The sequence below is a fragment of the Lolium rigidum genome, chromosome 6 (assembly GCF_022539505.1).
Source record: "Lolium rigidum isolate FL_2022 chromosome 6, APGP_CSIRO_Lrig_0.1, whole genome shotgun sequence".
Classification (NCBI taxonomy): Eukaryota; Viridiplantae; Streptophyta; class Magnoliopsida; order Poales; family Poaceae; genus Lolium; species Lolium rigidum.
In genome coordinates this window covers 208,896,330-208,914,109 of record NC_061513.1, presented here as the reverse complement: position 1 = coordinate 208,914,109, position 17,780 = coordinate 208,896,330, and the positions used below count along the sequence as shown (strand labels likewise).

Sequence of the window (17,780 nt, the reverse complement as noted above, 5' to 3'; positions counted from 1 at the left end):
AGGAGGAATAAACAACTTTAATAACATCACTAGAGTAGCACACAGATAAATTGTGATACAAAACATATTGCAATCATAAAGAGATATAAATAAGCACTTCACTATGTCATTCATAACAATGAATAAGTATTCTGTGAAATATAGCCTAAGAGACCCACACGGTGCACACACTGTCACCTTTACACACGTGGGGCAAGGAGTCTCCGGAGATCACATAAGTAAAACCCACTTGACTAGCATAATGACATCTAGATTACAAGCATCATCATATGAATCTCAATCATGTAAGGCAACTCATGAGATTATTGTATTGAAGTACATAGGAGAGAGATTAACCACATAGCTACCGGTACAGCCCCGAGCCTCGATGGAGAACTACTCCCTCCTCATGGGAGACAGCAGCGTTGATGGAGATGGCGGTGGTGTCGATGGAGGAGCCTTCCGGGGGCACTTCCCCGTCCCGGCGGCATGCCGGAACAGAGACTCCTGTCCCCCAGATCTTGGCTTCGCGATGGCGGCGGCTCTGGAAGGTTTTCTCTGGTTTCGCCGAACGTGTCGAGGTTTTTAGGTCAGGGACCTTTATATAGGCGAAGAGGCGGATTCGGAGGGTCGACGAGGCCACGACACACTAGGGGGCGCGGCCAAGGCCTGGGCCGCGCCACCCTGTCGTCTAGGGCCCACAGGGCCCTCCTCTGGCGGCTCTCGGGTGTTCTGGAAGCTTCGTGGAAAAATAGGATGCTGGGCGTTGATTTCGTCCGATTCCGAGAATATTTCCTTACTAGGATTTCTGGAACCAAAAACAGCAGAAAACAGAACTGGCCCTTCGGCATCTCGTCAATAGGTTAGTTCCGGAAAACGCATAATAATGACATAAAGTATGCATAAAACATGTAGATATCATCAATAATGTGGCATGGAACATAAGAAGTTATCGATACGTCGGAGACGTATCACGGCCCAACGCCGGTTTCCTCCTCCGGCTACACATCCTCCGCCGCCAGCGACGTATACCGCGGTCACATAATCCGCGAGCCAATCTTCCGGCTTAGTGGTGCCATCGTATGTTTTGGTGTCACGGGGCAACTGGAAGTTGCGTACCGGTGGCTGCTCTTTCATGATCCTTGGGCCAAAGCACTTTGGACCCGGAGGACCCTTTGCCTCTATCATTTCAGACAGGTACACTCTATCCAGACGGTGCCTCGCATCCCGTTCTGGCAGGTGTCTTTCTCCCACGCGCTCTCCCAAAGGGTTTCGGTAAGCGGTGAGTCTTGTCGAGTCAGCTTCATCGTAACGTTCCGGTACCGCGGCCCTTGCCTGCCGGTACCTTGGTGGAGGCATCTCCTCCTCATCATACGCTGCCCTTGCAGCTTGATAGTTTTGCCCGGTTTCATATCTACCGGCATGATTGTTTCCGGCATAGCCTCCTTTGGCGTAGCCTCGATCAGCCCCTTGGCTTTTTCTACCGGCATCATGTTGCCCGGCTTGTTGTTTTCCGGCAAGGACCGGATCGTACACAGTCATCTGCTGTGCGTTCATTTCTTTTTCTCTCCTTCTGTTCGGATGAGGGGACGAGGCCTGCCCATGGGACTTGCTTCCGGCATTCTTTGTTGAACGCACGGATTTTGAGGCCGCAGCCTTGTTCAGCTTAGCCAGCTGCTGAGCATTCTGCTGCTCGATAGTTTCCAGCAGCTCTCTAACAGGCTCTTGCTGTTTTGCCAAAGCATCTCCGGAAAGTGATTCACATAGCTCTACTGCAGCCTTAGCAGCTTTTATAGTTTTATCCGGGCTACTGTACTTAGGTTTTTCTACGATGCTCACAGATGCAGAGGTACTTTTGCCGGCAAGAACTTCCTTACGCAAATCCTGATCTAGATTGCGAGCTTTAAGCCGGTTTTCCGGTATCCTAGCAGCATGAGCGCTAACAGAAGCAAAGCCATGGGCAGTGTTATACTCACGTAGGGTTAGGTTCAGCTCGCGCTGCGCCCGGACGTTGTCGGCGCCGTTCGCGAGCAGCTTCTGGCGTTGTGCCTCCAGCTCTGCCTGAGCCGTTGCTGGGTCGATGTTCTGCGCGATGGGCATTGCCAGCACGTTCATCGCCGCTTGGAGTGGTGTTTCCGGTGGTGCGGAAGATGCTCCCGCAGCGCCAGCGTCGCGCTCCAGTGGTGGCTTGGCCGCACGGGTCGAAGCCGCACGGCCAGCACCTTCATCCACAGCCTCCTTGCCCGCGCCGACTGCGCCGGTCATCATCACCTCGACGCTGCCGGCGGCGCGGCCAGCACAGAGCCACCTTGGCAGGTCCGGTGCCACCAGCACCGGCGAGAGGCGCTGGCGCACAGGGATGGTGCCGAAGTAGATGCGATGGCTGCCGAACTCGATGATGCAGCCGTTCTTGGGGAAGATGCCGCCATTGGCGAAGTAGCCCGCGTTGTCGTTGATGAAGTCCATGGAGTAGAGGCGCTGGACGAGCGCAGACATTGTCCGCTCGCCGGCGACCTCGAGGATGCCCGCCCGAATATGAACTCCTGCAAGCGCCACTTCATGCCCCACGGTGGGCGCCAACTGTCGTCGTGGGGAACAGACAGATGCCATAGGATGGCTTAAGTTGGGGCCGAATGGACGCTAGAGGATTCGGGGGAGGGTTTGTGATTAGATGGGATGTACTTTCGGATGCTTTCCTCAAGAACTTAGCCAAGGCTAGAGGTAGAAGAAGAAAGACATGAGGAAGAACTCGCTCTAGATCATCTTCTTTATTGATCTCCACCGGTTACAAGTTTCTGAGTACAAGGGCTCACTTATGCGTACCCCCGTCTAGAGGGCTACCCCCTCTCCTTATATAGGGGAGATGGTGGCTTACAGGGGAAGAAACCCTAATGTCATCTTTGACTAGACAAACTACTTTACAAAGTTACTTTAATCATAGATGACACCGGGGTCTTCTTTAATCAGGGAGGCTGACGTCCTCCGGCTTCTTTCATCGTCATCCTCTTCTTTATCGTCAGGCCTTCGTTTAAAGCTACTTTGTTTAGCTCATCTTTGTCCTCTAGCTCTGGAGAGAATCTTTGACCAGTTCTGCCGACGTGCTACAGTGTACTTCTTACCGGTAACCCGGTGTCTTTTCTATCCGGTTCCGGTATACCCTCGTTGGGGATACCGGCTTAGCTTCACTTAGCCAAATCCTTAACTTCGTGCTCCGGTATAAACATTAAACCGGTATCTTGATGGCCTAAACCATCCGGTTTTGGCATGCCTTTGGCATACCGGGGGTCATCCCCCCAACACTTGTATAACTAGCTTGTTGATTAATAGATGATCATAGTTTCATGATCATGAACATTGGATGTTATTAATAACAAGGTTATGTCATTAGATGAATGATATAATGGACACACCCAATTAAGCGTAGCATAAGATCATGTTATTAAGTTCAATTTGCTATAAGCTTTCGATACATAGTTACCTATTCCTTCGACCATGAGATCATGTAAATCACTTATACCGGAAGGGTACTTTGATTACATCAAACGCCACTGCGTAAATGGGTGGTTATAAAGGTGGGATTAGGTATTCGGAAAGTATGAGTTGAGGCATATGGATCAAGAGTGGGATTTGTCCATCCCGATGACGGATAGATATACTCTGGGCCCTCTCGGTGGAATGTCGTCTGATTAGCTTGCAAGCATATGAATGGTTCATAAGAGATGACATACCACAGTACGAGTAAAGAGTACTTGTCGGAGACGAGGTTGAACAAGGTATAGAGATACCGATGATCAAACCTCGGACAAGTAAAATATCGCGTGACAAAGGGAATCGGTATCGTATGTAAATGGTTCAATCGATCGCTAAGTTATCGTTGAATATGTGGGAGCCATTATGGATCTCCAGATCCCGCTATTGGTTATTGGTAGGAGAAGAGTCTCAACCATGTCTGCATAGTTCGCGAACCGTAGGGTGGCACACTTAAGGTTTGATGTCGTTTTAAGTAGATATGGAATATGGAATGGAGTTCGAAGTTTTGTTCGGAGTCTCAGATGGGATCCAGGACATCACGAGGAGGTTCGAAATGGTCCAGAGAATAAGATTCATATATAGGAAGTCATTTTCTAGGTTTGAAAATGATCCGGTGTATTTATGGAAGGTTCTAGAAGGTTCTAGAAAAGTCCGGAATAAATCACCGCGGAAGGTGGAGTCCCGGAGGGACTCCACCCACCTTGGCTGGTCAGCCTAAGGGAGGAGGAGTCCCAGGTGGACTCCACCCCATGGTGGCTGGCCACCCCACCAAGGAAGGGGTGGGAGTCCCACCTTGAGTAGGAATCCCACCTTGGGTAGGTTTCGTCCTTATGGAAGGTTTAGGAGTTGGACTCTTATTCGTTTTCTGGGCAAACCCTTGGGGCTATTCCACCTATATATAGATGAGGAGAGGGAGGCGGCCGGCCACACCTTGGCCGCACCACCCTTGCCCCCAGAGGCCAGCGCCCATAGCCCCCTCTCCTCAAACCCTAGCTGCCTCCCTCCTCCACCTCTCCCACATAAGCTTTGGCGAAGCCCTGCCGGAGATCTGCACCACCACCACCACCACGCCGTCGTGCTGTCGGGATTCCGAGGAGGATCTACTACTTCCGCTGCCCGCTGGAACAGGGAGAAGGACGTCGTCATCAACACCGAACGTGTGACCGAGTACGGAGGTGCTGCCCGACTGTGGCACCATCAAGATCTTCTACGCGCTTTTGAAAGTGGCAAGTGATCATCTTCTGCAACAACGAGATCTAATCTCGTAGGCTTTGGAAATCTTCGAGGGTTAGTCTCATGATCTTCTCGTTGCTCCCATCTTCTAGATTGCATCTTGGCTTGATTTTCGTTCTTGCGGTAGGAATTTTTTTATTTTCTATGCTACGAATCCATCAGAGGAATCAGACCTTCAATTTGACCATCAGACTTTGAGCATTCAGTGACATCGAGCATATCCGCCACTATATTAAATAGCATAGGCGATTAAGATTCCCCCTGTCTTAGTCCCTTCTTGGTTTAGAAATATTTGCCAATGTCATCGTTAACTTTAATAGGAAGATGGCCTTGTCCGAAAGCCAAATAATTCAGCATACAAATTAGCATCCTCTTTAGGCTCACCAAAACAAAACAACTCATTTTTATGGAAATTTTATTTCAGGCCCAACAATATCTCAAACGCCGAGAGTATTAACTTCAAGCTTCTTGCTTTATCGATGTAACGTTCCATGAATTTTTTTGTATCGTCGGTGTGTTGAAGAATGGATAACCCTTTATCCACGAGATGAGGAATCATACATTCAATCTGACCATCAGACTTTGCACGTTTTTAATCATGACATCGAGCATATCCGCCACTATATTAAATATCATAGGCGATAAAGGGTCTCCATGTGTTAGTCCCTTCTTGTTTTAGAAATACAATGTCATCGTTAACTTTAATGGCAACACTCCCGAGACGAAACTATGGACTAAAACACATCACTTATCAGAAAAATCTTTCATTCTAAGTGTTTGCTGAAGGAAAGACCACTTCACTTTATCATAGGCATTCTCAAAATCAATTTTTAAAATCACCCAATTCAATTTCTTTTTATGAAGTTCACGAATCGTCTCATGCATGATAACAACTCCATCTAAGATGTTACGTCCTTGCATAAACACAGTTTGAGATGAACAAACTACATGAACAGCCACCATATTCAGCCGTATCATAGCAACCGTGTTCAGCCGCTGCTATCAGGCACTGTATCACTAGCTAAGGCTGCTTGCAACTAGAGGCCCTAAAGTTCAACTGTGAAGTCCAAGCAAACGCTAGCTCTACAGTCTACACACCGGTCTCTTGCAAACTACAAGAGCAGCTTCGCTTTCAGTCGCAACGTTCCAATAGCTGAGGCGACCGAAGGAATAAAGGTGGTGTAGACTTACAGCGACCGACGGAGCGCTCGCTCACACGCGTTCGGCCGCGCGCTCGAAGGTGCTCCGACGAGCGAGACGGCGGACGTCGACGTCTCTTTGGACTCTGCTAGAGATAGTTCGAAGCCAGCCAGTGGGCGATGTCGGCAATCAAAATCCTGCGAAGCTGCACAGGATCGAGCTAGGAGCGCCCGACCGCGCGCGGCTATGTTTCGCGCTCCGGGAGGACGATGATACGATACGCGCGATCGAGCGCGCGATTGCTGTTGGCGCCGCGCACGCGCCGCGCGTGGAGGTTCACGTGCGCGCCTCGATGCGCTGGGACCGAGCGGCGCGAACACGAAAGGGATCGACGGCGACGTGCAGGCCGGGAAGAGGAGGAAACGGACGCGGCTGGCGAGCGGCGAGCGAGACACGTAGCCGGCATGAGGTATCCGCACCGGTGCCGTCGCCGTCTAGTCCGTACACCTATCTTCCGCCAAAGGAGGGAGCTCGCCGGCAGGATCAATGACGGGAAGCACTCGTACTAAGAATATCTTCGATCGCATCCTTCAAAACGTTTTCCAAAGGGTTTGGGGGTGTCGGACAAAATTTTGTTCCCACCCACGCGTCGCAAAGCCTCATTCCATCTGGCGTGGTCCGATACGGTGTCCGGCGCTCCGAGCCCGTCCCTGCTACATAGAGGACCCGCCGGACGCGCTAAACACAACAAAAAGCGAGGCGGGGCAGTGGCGGGGCCGACACGTCAGCTGCACATAAAAATTCGCCCCCTCTCCCGCCAAATCGCATCTCTCCCGACACATCTCATCTCTCCCGCCGCGCATTTCTGGCCTCCCAACAGATTTCACCGCCTATCCCGCCGATTCATTTCTTCCTCCCGCCATCGCTACTTTGTCCCTCCCGCCACCGGTACCCTCTCCCCATCGATGGTGCCGCCAATAGGCCCCAAGAAATGGCCAGGAAAGCGGCCACCAAGCCGCCGAGCAATGAGACGAAGGGGCCGAAGGCGCCCTTCGCGAAGCCGCGGAAGGCGCCGGCTGCGAAGAAGAAGCCGGAAGGCTTGACCGAGGATCAGTGGCAGCAAGACTGCCTGCATCGCCCAACCCCTTCTTCTAATTTCCTTCTTTATTAGCTTGCACCACCGGTCTGTAATATGATCGCGCGCCCAGTACTTTGATCGCGGCTATCTAATCGTGACGACTTTGACGGGAACGATCTCTTTTGAATCTAAACTATTTGTATTTCTGTTTTAGGGGCGGCGTTTGGGGGACGCGGCTGGGAAGCGACGTCCCCCAAACGCGACACAATGGAAACACGTCCCCTAACCGCTCGATTTGGCATTGTTTGGGAGACGCTTTAGAGGACGCGGCTAGAGATGCTCTAACGTCGAGTTGAATGGACCCGAGATGACGATGTTGTTTTTTCAGCCAACCAGCACATCCAATTGTTGATTCAAATAAGGTGTGGCTATTTCTCAGTCCACTCCTTCTCACTCAAATAATGTCAATTGTAACTTAGGTTTTAACTGATAGCTAGCATAAATCACGATGCAAATTTTACGGGGTAGAACTTAACTGAGCACGAACTTAGTTCTCAGTCTGAGAACTAGAAAATCCCATTCAAATATGTAGTAATCTCTCAACTCAAGTCATATTTATTTCTTCTATGACAGCAATAATCTTGTAGCTAGACTGCAAACGATAGCATATGATCTGAAAAATACAATAAGTCTAACAAGTTCAACTTTTCCCCTCTTATATTTGGTAAAATAAAATCAAGCGACAAAAAAATTATGTAACATTTCTATAATTTGAACATTTTAAATAGTTCTCAGTTGCAGCCTCCGCTTGCAACTGAAGAAAATCTCGGTTGCAACCATAGTTGTAACTGGACAAATCTCAATTGCAACTACAATTGCAACCCGATAAATTCTTGGTTTCAACCGGTGGTTGCAACTGGAAAAAAATTCTCAGTTGCAACCACGCTTGCAACCGCAGAATGTCTCGGTTGCAGCTGGTGAAATTCTCGATCATGTGCAACTCCACTTGCAACTACAAAAGAAAATCTCACTTGCAATCACACTTGCAAGTGAAAAATATTTTATTACTAGAGAAAGTTTCATTTGCAACCACACTTGCAACTAGGAAAAAAATCTCTGGTGCAACTTCACTTGCATCTGCAAGAAAATCTCAGTTATAACCATGGAAAAATTCAGATACAACACAAATAATATCTCGGTGGCAACCCCACGCAACTGAATTACAACCCTACTTACAAGTTGCAACTATAATGAATAGCGATAAAACTATCATATGTACTCTCTCTAATAACCGTATCGGCGACCGAATCAGTAGGTCTCGGGGTTCACAGGTTTGACAGGTGGTTCGTCTGGTTCAAGTGGTAGTATTTAAAGGTACGATTTTTTTATAATTACGGTCGAATCCCATATGTGAGTTATTAACATTTTTGCAACGTACCGACGGTCAAGCCTTCCAATCAAAAAAATTCGCGAAAGAAACTATGTAGGAATTTCCGCGTAATATATGTATACTGAGAGTTAGAAAATCCATTAAAAATTAACAAAGAAAAATCGTAGCACATTTATCCATACATATAAGGAACATTCACGGGCTTGTATGGGCCGGTCGAAATGCATCAAAACAGATTTTGGCCACATATCAAATCAAACAATAGAAGGGCGGGCCTGGTGCAGCGGTAGAGCTTCACCGCCTGTGACTGAGAGGTCCTAGGTTCTAGTCGCGGTCTCCCACATTGCATTTCGTCCTTCCCCAGACCCCACACAGTGCGGGAGCTCTTAGCACTGGGTACCTCCTTTTTTTTATGAACTCAAACAATACTACTAAATTTTGTTACTTCCTTCGGTCCATAATTAGTTTATCAACTCAAACGTGTGACGGTAGCTGCCACGTTAGCAATTTTGGTCTAGCGACTGACACCGACCTATATCTACCACGAAAATGGTTGTGTTGTACAACCACATATAGGTTTTCCATCGTGGATAGAATCTACTATGGGTTTCTACTAGTGTCAAGTGATATGTTCAAAACGTATCTACTTTTCATATCACTTTGCGTAGGGTTTTTACCAAATTCTTCTTTCTGCACAAGAGACGAATTTAATAAAATAGAAAAAATATTAGGGGGGGGGGGGGGATTTTGTGGCAGATGTGACCATCAATTGGAAGGGGCAGCCGAGGCCCGAGTGTGGTCCCGTGAGCCAGACATGGTGTCGTGCCTAGGTGGCACATGTGACCTGTGACCACGTGTGGCCAACTCCGCCCTTCGCCTATGCATAAATACTACCTAGATGCTATGCCTCGAGACGCAACCTTTTTAGGCGCGGGAGGTCACAATCTTTGCCATCCTTGATTCGGGGCCAGAGAGTCGGGGAGGGAGATTTGGCCACCGCTATCATCATCAAGCCATTCTCCATTGCCATGACGTCATCTTCCCCCACCACCGTGTGATTGGTCCGTTGTGGTCTCATGGGGTGGATGAAAATTGGTTGAATTCAATCATGTAATTATGAACTATTAGGGTTTGTGGTTACTCGTTTGTACGTGGTTCCTATTGCTAATTTGGGGAAATGAAATGGACAGTATTCACTAACTAGAAATTGAATCCCTGATTCTGATAAAGTCAAACTTTAATAATGAAATTATATGATTTTGGTAAATATGGTTTAAGGTTATAGAAAAGGATCTGAAACAAATCAAATCTTCAAATGCACTAAGTTATATGTCCAAACTAAATGTTGATGGAGCATGGACTGATGGAGAGAGTGTTGGAGGCACTGGGATGATTCTTCGTGATGATGTGGGCATGATCTCTGTCTCGGCTTGCTGGTCCATACCATCAAAATGACTGTCTAGAAGCTATCAAAATGACTGTCTAGAAGCTATCAAAATGATCAACGATACTGGACCGATACGCTCGCATATGGCTGCGCTGGTTAATGTGGTAAAATACCTTAGTGGTAGCAGAGTCTGCAAGTTCATTCATGTTAATACGACTTTTAATGGAGTGAGTCACTGCTTGGCTTGCTTTGGTCGTTTAAATTCATGTATTAGAGTCTGGCCATGTTCAGCTCCAGAAGAAGCTCGCTTAGCTTGTAATCAGGTTGGATCCCCTTTTTCTTGATTAATATATCTTAATTCCCGCAAAACAATTTGTACCCATAAACATAGTAGTAAGAAAATTTTCTCAGAATTCTTTGGATATATACTGAAAAAATGTTTTTCGTCGAGATACCAGAGAACTTTTCGCTCAGAATTCCTTCTATATATATTGAAGCAAAAAAAAAAAATCTCAGACAGACACCAAACTATGTGTCATTTGTATTACTACCACAAGTACAGCTCTCAAACAAAATAAAAACCAAGGAAAGGAAAACGAAATCAAAGAGAAGAGAAAAGCAGCATAAGCTAAACTATGTACACAGAGCTTCTCTATACTGAAGCAAACTACTTAATGTGCAAAAAAAAATCTTCAGACTTTTTCACTCTTTTAGGGAAAACTTATTTCTATCTATTCCATACAGATTTACAAGATCGAACTACAGGAAGGCACGAAATATTGCATCACCAAAATCTGAAAGAATTATACTGAACAACTAGTAAAAATTCTTCTACAAACCTAACTTCTAACTAATTGCGATTAGGAAAACGATAGGAGGTATAAGTAGAGAAGATTACAAGATTTTCCGAATTATTACTGATTCTGGCCGCACCTCAAATATGCAGCAAGATGATGAATTACACTTCTTTCATCACTTGTAGGCATACTTGGTCAAGAAGTCAGATACTTCTGAGGCACTCTCGTACGCACCCTCGATGCATCGGCCCAAGGCAACTCCTGCTACATAGTTTCCTCCTAGAAACAACCCACTGCAGCCGCCTCTGGCCAAGGCAGATTTTGCCGCATCAAGGCGATCAAGGTGCCCAATCAAAAACTGTGGAATGGCTTGTGGCCACACTCGGACGCCTAAGGCTAAAGGGTCTGGTGCTGTAGGATTTATCAACATTTTTCTGAGGTCACGATCAACTGCTTCCACCAAGTCACTCTCAGTCTGCAAACAAAATGGGATCAGTATAAATATGGCCAGCAAAAAAATCTAACAATACTATCGAGATTGAATGTAGCATCTAACCAAACCATTTAATCTATTTGTGTTCACAATTGCAGCTGGGAGTGAAAAATGCAGTCCAGTTATTTATATTAATCATAAATGAATAGGTGACCAACACTAACTGAATACCGTAACCAGGTATCACGCAATAAGAAAATGACATAAGTATCAAGCAGGTCGAGAGAACCTTGGAGACGATCCCTGTATTTGTAGCACCCCCGATATAGTTCAGAAGTAACACTCTTCCAGCAGGAGCACGATTCGGAAAGAGAGAAGAGCTATATATTGTCCCTACATAATAATACCACGAATTAGTAGAATAATACCAAAACCAATCCCACGATAAATGAAAATGGAGAAGGAAGAGTAATGCTCGCAGTTGTTTCATGCTAAGGTTCTATTCCACGAAATACCTAAAGTCTCAACTCCTTGGCTACGTGGATGCAACTGGCCGAAACCCTGGAGCTCCCCATCAATTAAGCATTCTTTTCTAATAGCTTCTGTTGGATATGAAACAGTTACAGCAGCAACCGGTGGATAATAAAATTTTGAGAGACCATCTGCTGCATCACTCTGCGGTAACAGGAGGGGAAAAAAGTTCAATGAACACAGAAGGAAGTATAGTTAGACTAACTTAGAAAGTCTAAGCAATGTGAAATAAAGTAAATGCTTGCAACTGCACCCTACCGGTTGGCAAGATAGGGTTGCAAATGGTACGTAGAACCAGGCTTGAATTCTTGAAAAAAAATGCCAGTGACAGCCAGCTATTTGAACAGATTGGGATGTAGAGCACAACTAATTTTATATTTTTAACAAAACTATCCATCCTTATTATATTCCCAGTGGAAACTCTTTGCTAACTAGTTAACTTCGAGTATATAGAGTTTGAAACTACTCTGTCCAGATAACAACTATAGCATGTGGCTTATTCAGGAAGGATAGACATGTTCCTTGGCAGCTGCCGAATACAAAACATCTCCATAAAAACAGCTAATGTCACCTAAGCAGTCCAGCTCACCTTGTGAAGATCTGGGATACATTTAGAACATAATGGACTGGCTAGTCAGGTTCAGTGAAAGGAGAACCAAGCATGAAGGTGTCCTCGTCAACTAGTAGGTGCTATTAGTGGTAGATTTAGCTTAATGCTGATGCTTCTTATGCTGGGAACTTAGGTCCTATGGGGCTTTATATTTTCCATTTCCAGGTCAAAATATTCTCTACTAAAGAAATCTCCTCCTTTTAAAATCATAAGGCATATTAGTGTCTTGTGTAACTTTGTCAAAACAAGATACAGTTATCTGAATCTATTGATTTATATTTCAATTATTTGAAACATAGAGTTGATTGGTGAAGAAATAGTCCAACCTATGCATCAGTGAACAGTTTAACCACATTGATCAATTAATCTCTCAACAAAAATGCTCAATCATGTGTTTGGACTTTGGACTAAGATTACAGGCAACCAGTATCATAATGCGGTCAATTATTGATTAGCAACTCTATTAAGGAATAGTGTACTAGCGTACAATATCATGGTTACCACAGGAGTATGGAGAATTATAGGAACCTAACACTAACATTAGTAGTACACCAATTAATTTTCCAAACATGAACTTACCGAAAGTGGGCGCAAGATTTCACTAGCAATATATGACGGAATGGTCATGATAACACTTTTAGCCTGCACTGAAACAACTCCTTCCGGTGTTTCATACGCTAACACATATCCCTGGTTGTCCGACTTTGTAATGCTCGTAAGCTTCCACGAGAGTTTGACTTTACTACCCAACCTGGAAATGAAGGAATACAGAACACGACAAGGTTACGTCTTAAGACCAAGCATGAAATTATTACTATAACTCATGATCATCTCCGAGTACAAGGGACACGGACATGCACAAACATGCTCTATAACTCATCCCTCGTGGAATTTCCTATATAGTACAGGCCCCAACCAAAAAAGCAAGATGAAAAGGATGAACACGGATGCATTAGTATCAACAATGCGAGAATGGCTGATATAAGAATCGAGCCACAGGTACTTTGGGTGCTGATGTAATGATATTCATATGGTATTGAGTTCAGCAAACAGTAGGTCTACCAACAGAGCTGTCCCCTCTATCTGAACAATATACATCACCTCATATACTGATAGCATAACTTAGGTATGTGTACAAGTGTTGAAAACAAACCTAGAAGCGATAGCATTTGGGAGCATGGCTAGACCCTTCCTGAAAGATGCCACCGTCTGCCCCTTTGGTGTCGGAAGTCGGCTAAAAGTGGTGAAACAAATTAATACGAGTATAATGGAACAGTTAACTGACTAAATAGAAAAGTAGAGTCTCCACTTACGGATCCCTCGGCGGTTTGGGGTTCTTGCCTCTATCCTGAATTGCCTTGATGGTTCCACCAATAATACTGCCTCCATTCTCCTCCAGTCTCCATACCTTCCCAAATGCAGCCCGCATACTGAGCTTTGAAGGGTCACCCGCATACACACCTAACGTTGATATCGAAATGCTATATTCTTATCGGAATCAATGCAAGAAGCAGAGCAGAACAGAACAGACAGATACTACTGCACACTACCAGAGCAGAAAGGCTCGATGAGGCGCTCGAAGACCTCTGCGCCGAGGTTGCGGCGCACAAACTCCTCCACCGACTCCTCACGCCCCTGAAACCTTCGCCGGAAACGCTCAGCCCCATCTTTGACAATCAAAATTCAGTAAAGAGTAGAGAGCACGGGCAGAGCACAAACTGGAGGAGGCGGACGAATGCCGAGCGCGCCAAGGCCGGCCCTGAGCTTCCCAGGAATACTCATGAGGTCGAAGAAAGGCAGGTCGCCGGGCTTGGACGGCACCGGCCTCAGCTTCCCCTGCCACAGCACGAAGCGCGGCGCATTGGGGTCCCCGAACACCAAGTCATCCTTGAGGCCGCTGTCTACCTGCGCAACCAATCCATGCAGGGATCGTATCTGTATCCTGTACACGTACGTCCCCAAGAATCCGAAAAGAAGGAGGAGAAAGCGAGCAAGATGCGTACGGCCATGGTGAGGACGGGGTCGGAGGGCTGGAAGCTGTTGGGCCCCTCCTCCCAGAGGTACCCCTCGTCGGGGCGCTCGACGGTGGTGATGTTGCCGCCTGCGCGAGCGCGGGCCTCCGTCACGAGCAAGTCGCTGACACCGTACTTGGTGGCCAGCGCCTGTGCGGTGCAGAGGCCGCTGATGCCGCCGCCCACGATGACGCAATCCGCGGACAGCCGTGCGCTGGGCGCGGCCGGAGCCTCGGTGGCGTCGCTCGCGACCGCGCAGCGCGTCTGGCCGCGTCGGGAGCGCGCGGGGACCCGGAGGCGGAGCGGTAGCGCCGTCGTGATGGTAGCGGTGGCCATGGTTGCGCCGACCATTTCCGTCGCTGGGGCTCAGGGGAGATGGCAGTGCGGAGTGGATGACGGGATGCGGCTGCGGCTGTATTGGTTGGTTAGTTTACGGTTTTCATGGCCCACTCGAATTGGAATTGGATAGATCGATGGGCTGGCAATGTCAATCACATTCTAGTGGGCCGGGTTCTCGGTTACTAGTTGTATATGAAAATCGGAAAAACCTATTCATCGCCCAGCTGCGGGGCGTATTAACGCCCGCACGCGTGCGGCAGTTCGCGGTCCGCGGGCCGCGGCCCAAGTAACTTCTCAATCCGGTGTTTTCTTTTTTTCCGGTTTCCTTCGGGTCCTTCTGGTTCGTGGTTTTCTTCGGGTCTTTGCTGTACCACGACTCCGTGACCCAGTCGCACATATGCTGTTTCTCTTGGGTATCTTGAAAAGTACCAAATTTCTCTATTTTTTTTACATCATCGAAGCACTACCCCATTGGTTTCAGCATCGTTCGAATCGTGCCTACCACGAATTGAAGAATTTTTTCGAATTTAATCAAAATGCAAACCCGAACAAATTCTAAAATTGAATAAATTTTGAATTTTGAAAAAATTCAGCTCATGAACAAAATTTGAATCTATCCAAAAATTGAATTTGAGCAAATTTGGTTTCTGAGCAAATTCTGTTCCTTAGCGAAATTTGAATCTGCGCAAAAAAATTAATTTGAGCAAATTTGGTTTCTGAGCAAATTTTGAATTTAAGCAAATTCGGTTCCTTAGCCAAATTTGATTTTGAACAAAATTTGAAACGGAGCAAAATTTGAATTTGAACAAATTTGGAAACAGACAAAATTTAAATTAGAACAAATTTCGACAAAGGGTAATAAAAACCCGAAGCAAACTGAGAAAAGAAACAGCCAGAACCAAATAAACCGGAACAAAATCGATAAAACCACAACAGATAAGGGAACATCGAAAAACGAAAGGAAAAAAAAAAGCACTAATAGGCCGTGACCCAAAATCACCAGCCACGCATGCGAAGGTTATTAAGGCGCGCTGCTGGGCGGGAATTAGGATTTTCCAACCCAGTCGGCCCCGTTACCGGATGCAAAGCCACAAAGCTCAAGCTGGTTATTGGACCGGCCCAGCGCTGTCTCTTTTTCCATTTATTAAGAAAGTTAAAGATTTTCCGAATATGGAATTTAAATTTGAACAACCTGAGCACAGCGAGAAACCTGAAATGGGTTCTAACGTGTTTTAAACAATTTCTAGAATGAAAATCAACTATTCTAAAAGTAAAATGGTCCCTACAAAACTTGCTGATGATGATCTTGTTTCCATCAAAAGCATTGGTTCCAGAAATACATCTGGTGCGTCCCTTCTCTCTGTCCAGTTTTGGGACCTCTACTGCATTTGCAACGAGCAGCTTGCAACTGTCAAGCAGGTTTGGACCGGGCATGTTCTTAAGTTGTCCTTTAGAAGAAACTTCTCGCCTGTTTTGATGGAAAAAATGGCTAGTATTAGAGCAAATTGCTACCGGTGTGGTTTTCTCTACTGATTAGGATTTCCTCATCTGGAAATAGACAGCCAATGGCAAGTACCCCTCTAGCTCCATGTACAACATTGTGAACTACAGGGGAATAACACTTGTGTTCATTCCTGCCGTTTGGAAGTTAGTGGTTCCGCTTAGACTCCAGCTAACAACAAATTAAGAGCGCCTCCAGCCGTGTTCTCCAAACGGCGCCGGATCGAGCGTTTGGGGGACGTGTTTTATTTGTGTCGTGTTTCGGGGACGTCGCTCCCTAGCCACGTCCCCCAAACGCCTCTTCCAAACTTTTTTATAGGGTTTTCGAAAAATGACCATTTATTAAATGTAGCGTACAAATAAATATGTTTGTCGAGATTGTTTTCAAATTAAAATACAACAAACAATAAAACAACTAAACAAATGTAATAAATGGGGCTAGATCAAGGTGTCGCAACATTTGTTGATAATCCTTTGATCCTTCACATATGCTCAACAAGATTATTTTGAAGTTGATCGTGAACATTGCTGTCATGGGTCTCTGCGTGCATGGCGAAATCTGCAGGCAACTCATGATCAACCTCCGCAAGAGGGTCGGACCAACATGTGTCCTGACATGATTCTTGCGGTCATCCTCTGTAAGGGTATATTGCCCTTATGTGTGGTTTTGGTAATTAAGTGACAACCCCTATGGACTAATGTTTTCATTGAGTTTATATGAAGGAATATTCCATAGGTACTACTTGTATTCCATGTGTTGGATTCAAGTATGGATGCCATGAAGATAAAGATATACCTTGTGTATTGGTATCAAGATCATCGATTTGAAGATATATATATGTGATATGATCGAGAAGAAGAAATAAAGATGGAGTTCTTATGTGGAACTCAATATTAGCCATGCTCTAGCTTATGTGATAAGCAATGAATGATCAAGATCTTGAGTGCTTAATTCCAAGTGAAGAATTCAAGATATGGCTCTAAGTCGGTGTCATGATAGTCTCATGAGTTGAGCTATGGTTGACTAAGATTTAGAGCATGCAACCCAATGAAGAATTCTTTATACACCTCAAGATAGTATGATGGAGCATGAGAAGATACAAGGTTGACCAATACAAGGATTGAAGAATAGATTCAAGTTTGGTCAACACATGAAGCATGAAGAATGTGCCACGCGAAGTCATGTGGTATGGTAAGCCTTGTCAATTATGCTTTATGAACTAACCCATCATATATGTGTCATTGTGTTGTCTATGTGGGTTAGGCATTTTTTCATGGGCATGCATCAAAAATGAGATCTCATATAGCCCATGAGAGGATGACGTCAAGTGGTGATCGTCATCAAGGTTGAGTTGGGCAAGTTCAAGTTGAACATCTCAAGAGGATCATATGCTTGAAGCTTGCCGTCCATTTGGTGATAATGGACATGTGAAGATGTGCATCAATGGAGTTTTCCCATCATGGTGTATGGGGGAGCATTTGTGAGTCTTCACGAAGTAACAATGATCAAGTGAGGCATTCCGGCTTGAGTGGAGCTTGAAGAGTTATCATCAAGATCAAGCGGGATGCACAAGGCAAAGGTATGGCCTTGCTAGGTTTTCCTTTTACCGGTCTCAAGGTGGATGTTGGGAGACCGGATTATAGGATAGATAGCCACACTATCAAGAGGGGCTTTCGGTTGGGTAACTTTATCGCGTAGTCTTACGGATCTCAATCCTTTGCATACGTTGCATATCCCTATTGCTTCTTGTTATTTATCTGTGCGAGGTTCTTGAGCTTGTTGCTAGCTTTACAATAAGCCCAAGTTCATCAAAAACGGA

At 45.9% G+C, this 17,780-nt stretch overlaps 1 protein-coding gene across 1 annotated transcript; it reads right to left on the bottom strand.

The window, feature by feature from the left end:
- Positions 1 to 10,452: 10,452 nt before the first annotated feature.
- LOC124660765 (protoporphyrinogen oxidase, chloroplastic) lies at positions 10,453 to 14,487 on the bottom strand. Its single transcript, XM_047198592.1, has 9 exons — positions 14,113 to 14,487; positions 13,829 to 14,014; positions 13,660 to 13,744; positions 13,423 to 13,570; positions 13,263 to 13,343; positions 12,689 to 12,860; positions 11,484 to 11,643; positions 11,258 to 11,361; positions 10,453 to 11,010 (listed from the first exon to the last, which is right to left on the bottom strand). The coding sequence occupies exons 1-9, from the start codon at positions 14,470 to 14,472 to the stop codon at positions 10,711 to 10,713; spliced, it is 1,596 nt and encodes a 531-aa protein (XP_047054548.1). The 5' UTR covers positions 14,473 to 14,487; the 3' UTR covers positions 10,453 to 10,710.
- Between the last annotated feature and the right edge of the window lie 3,293 nt (positions 14,488 to 17,780).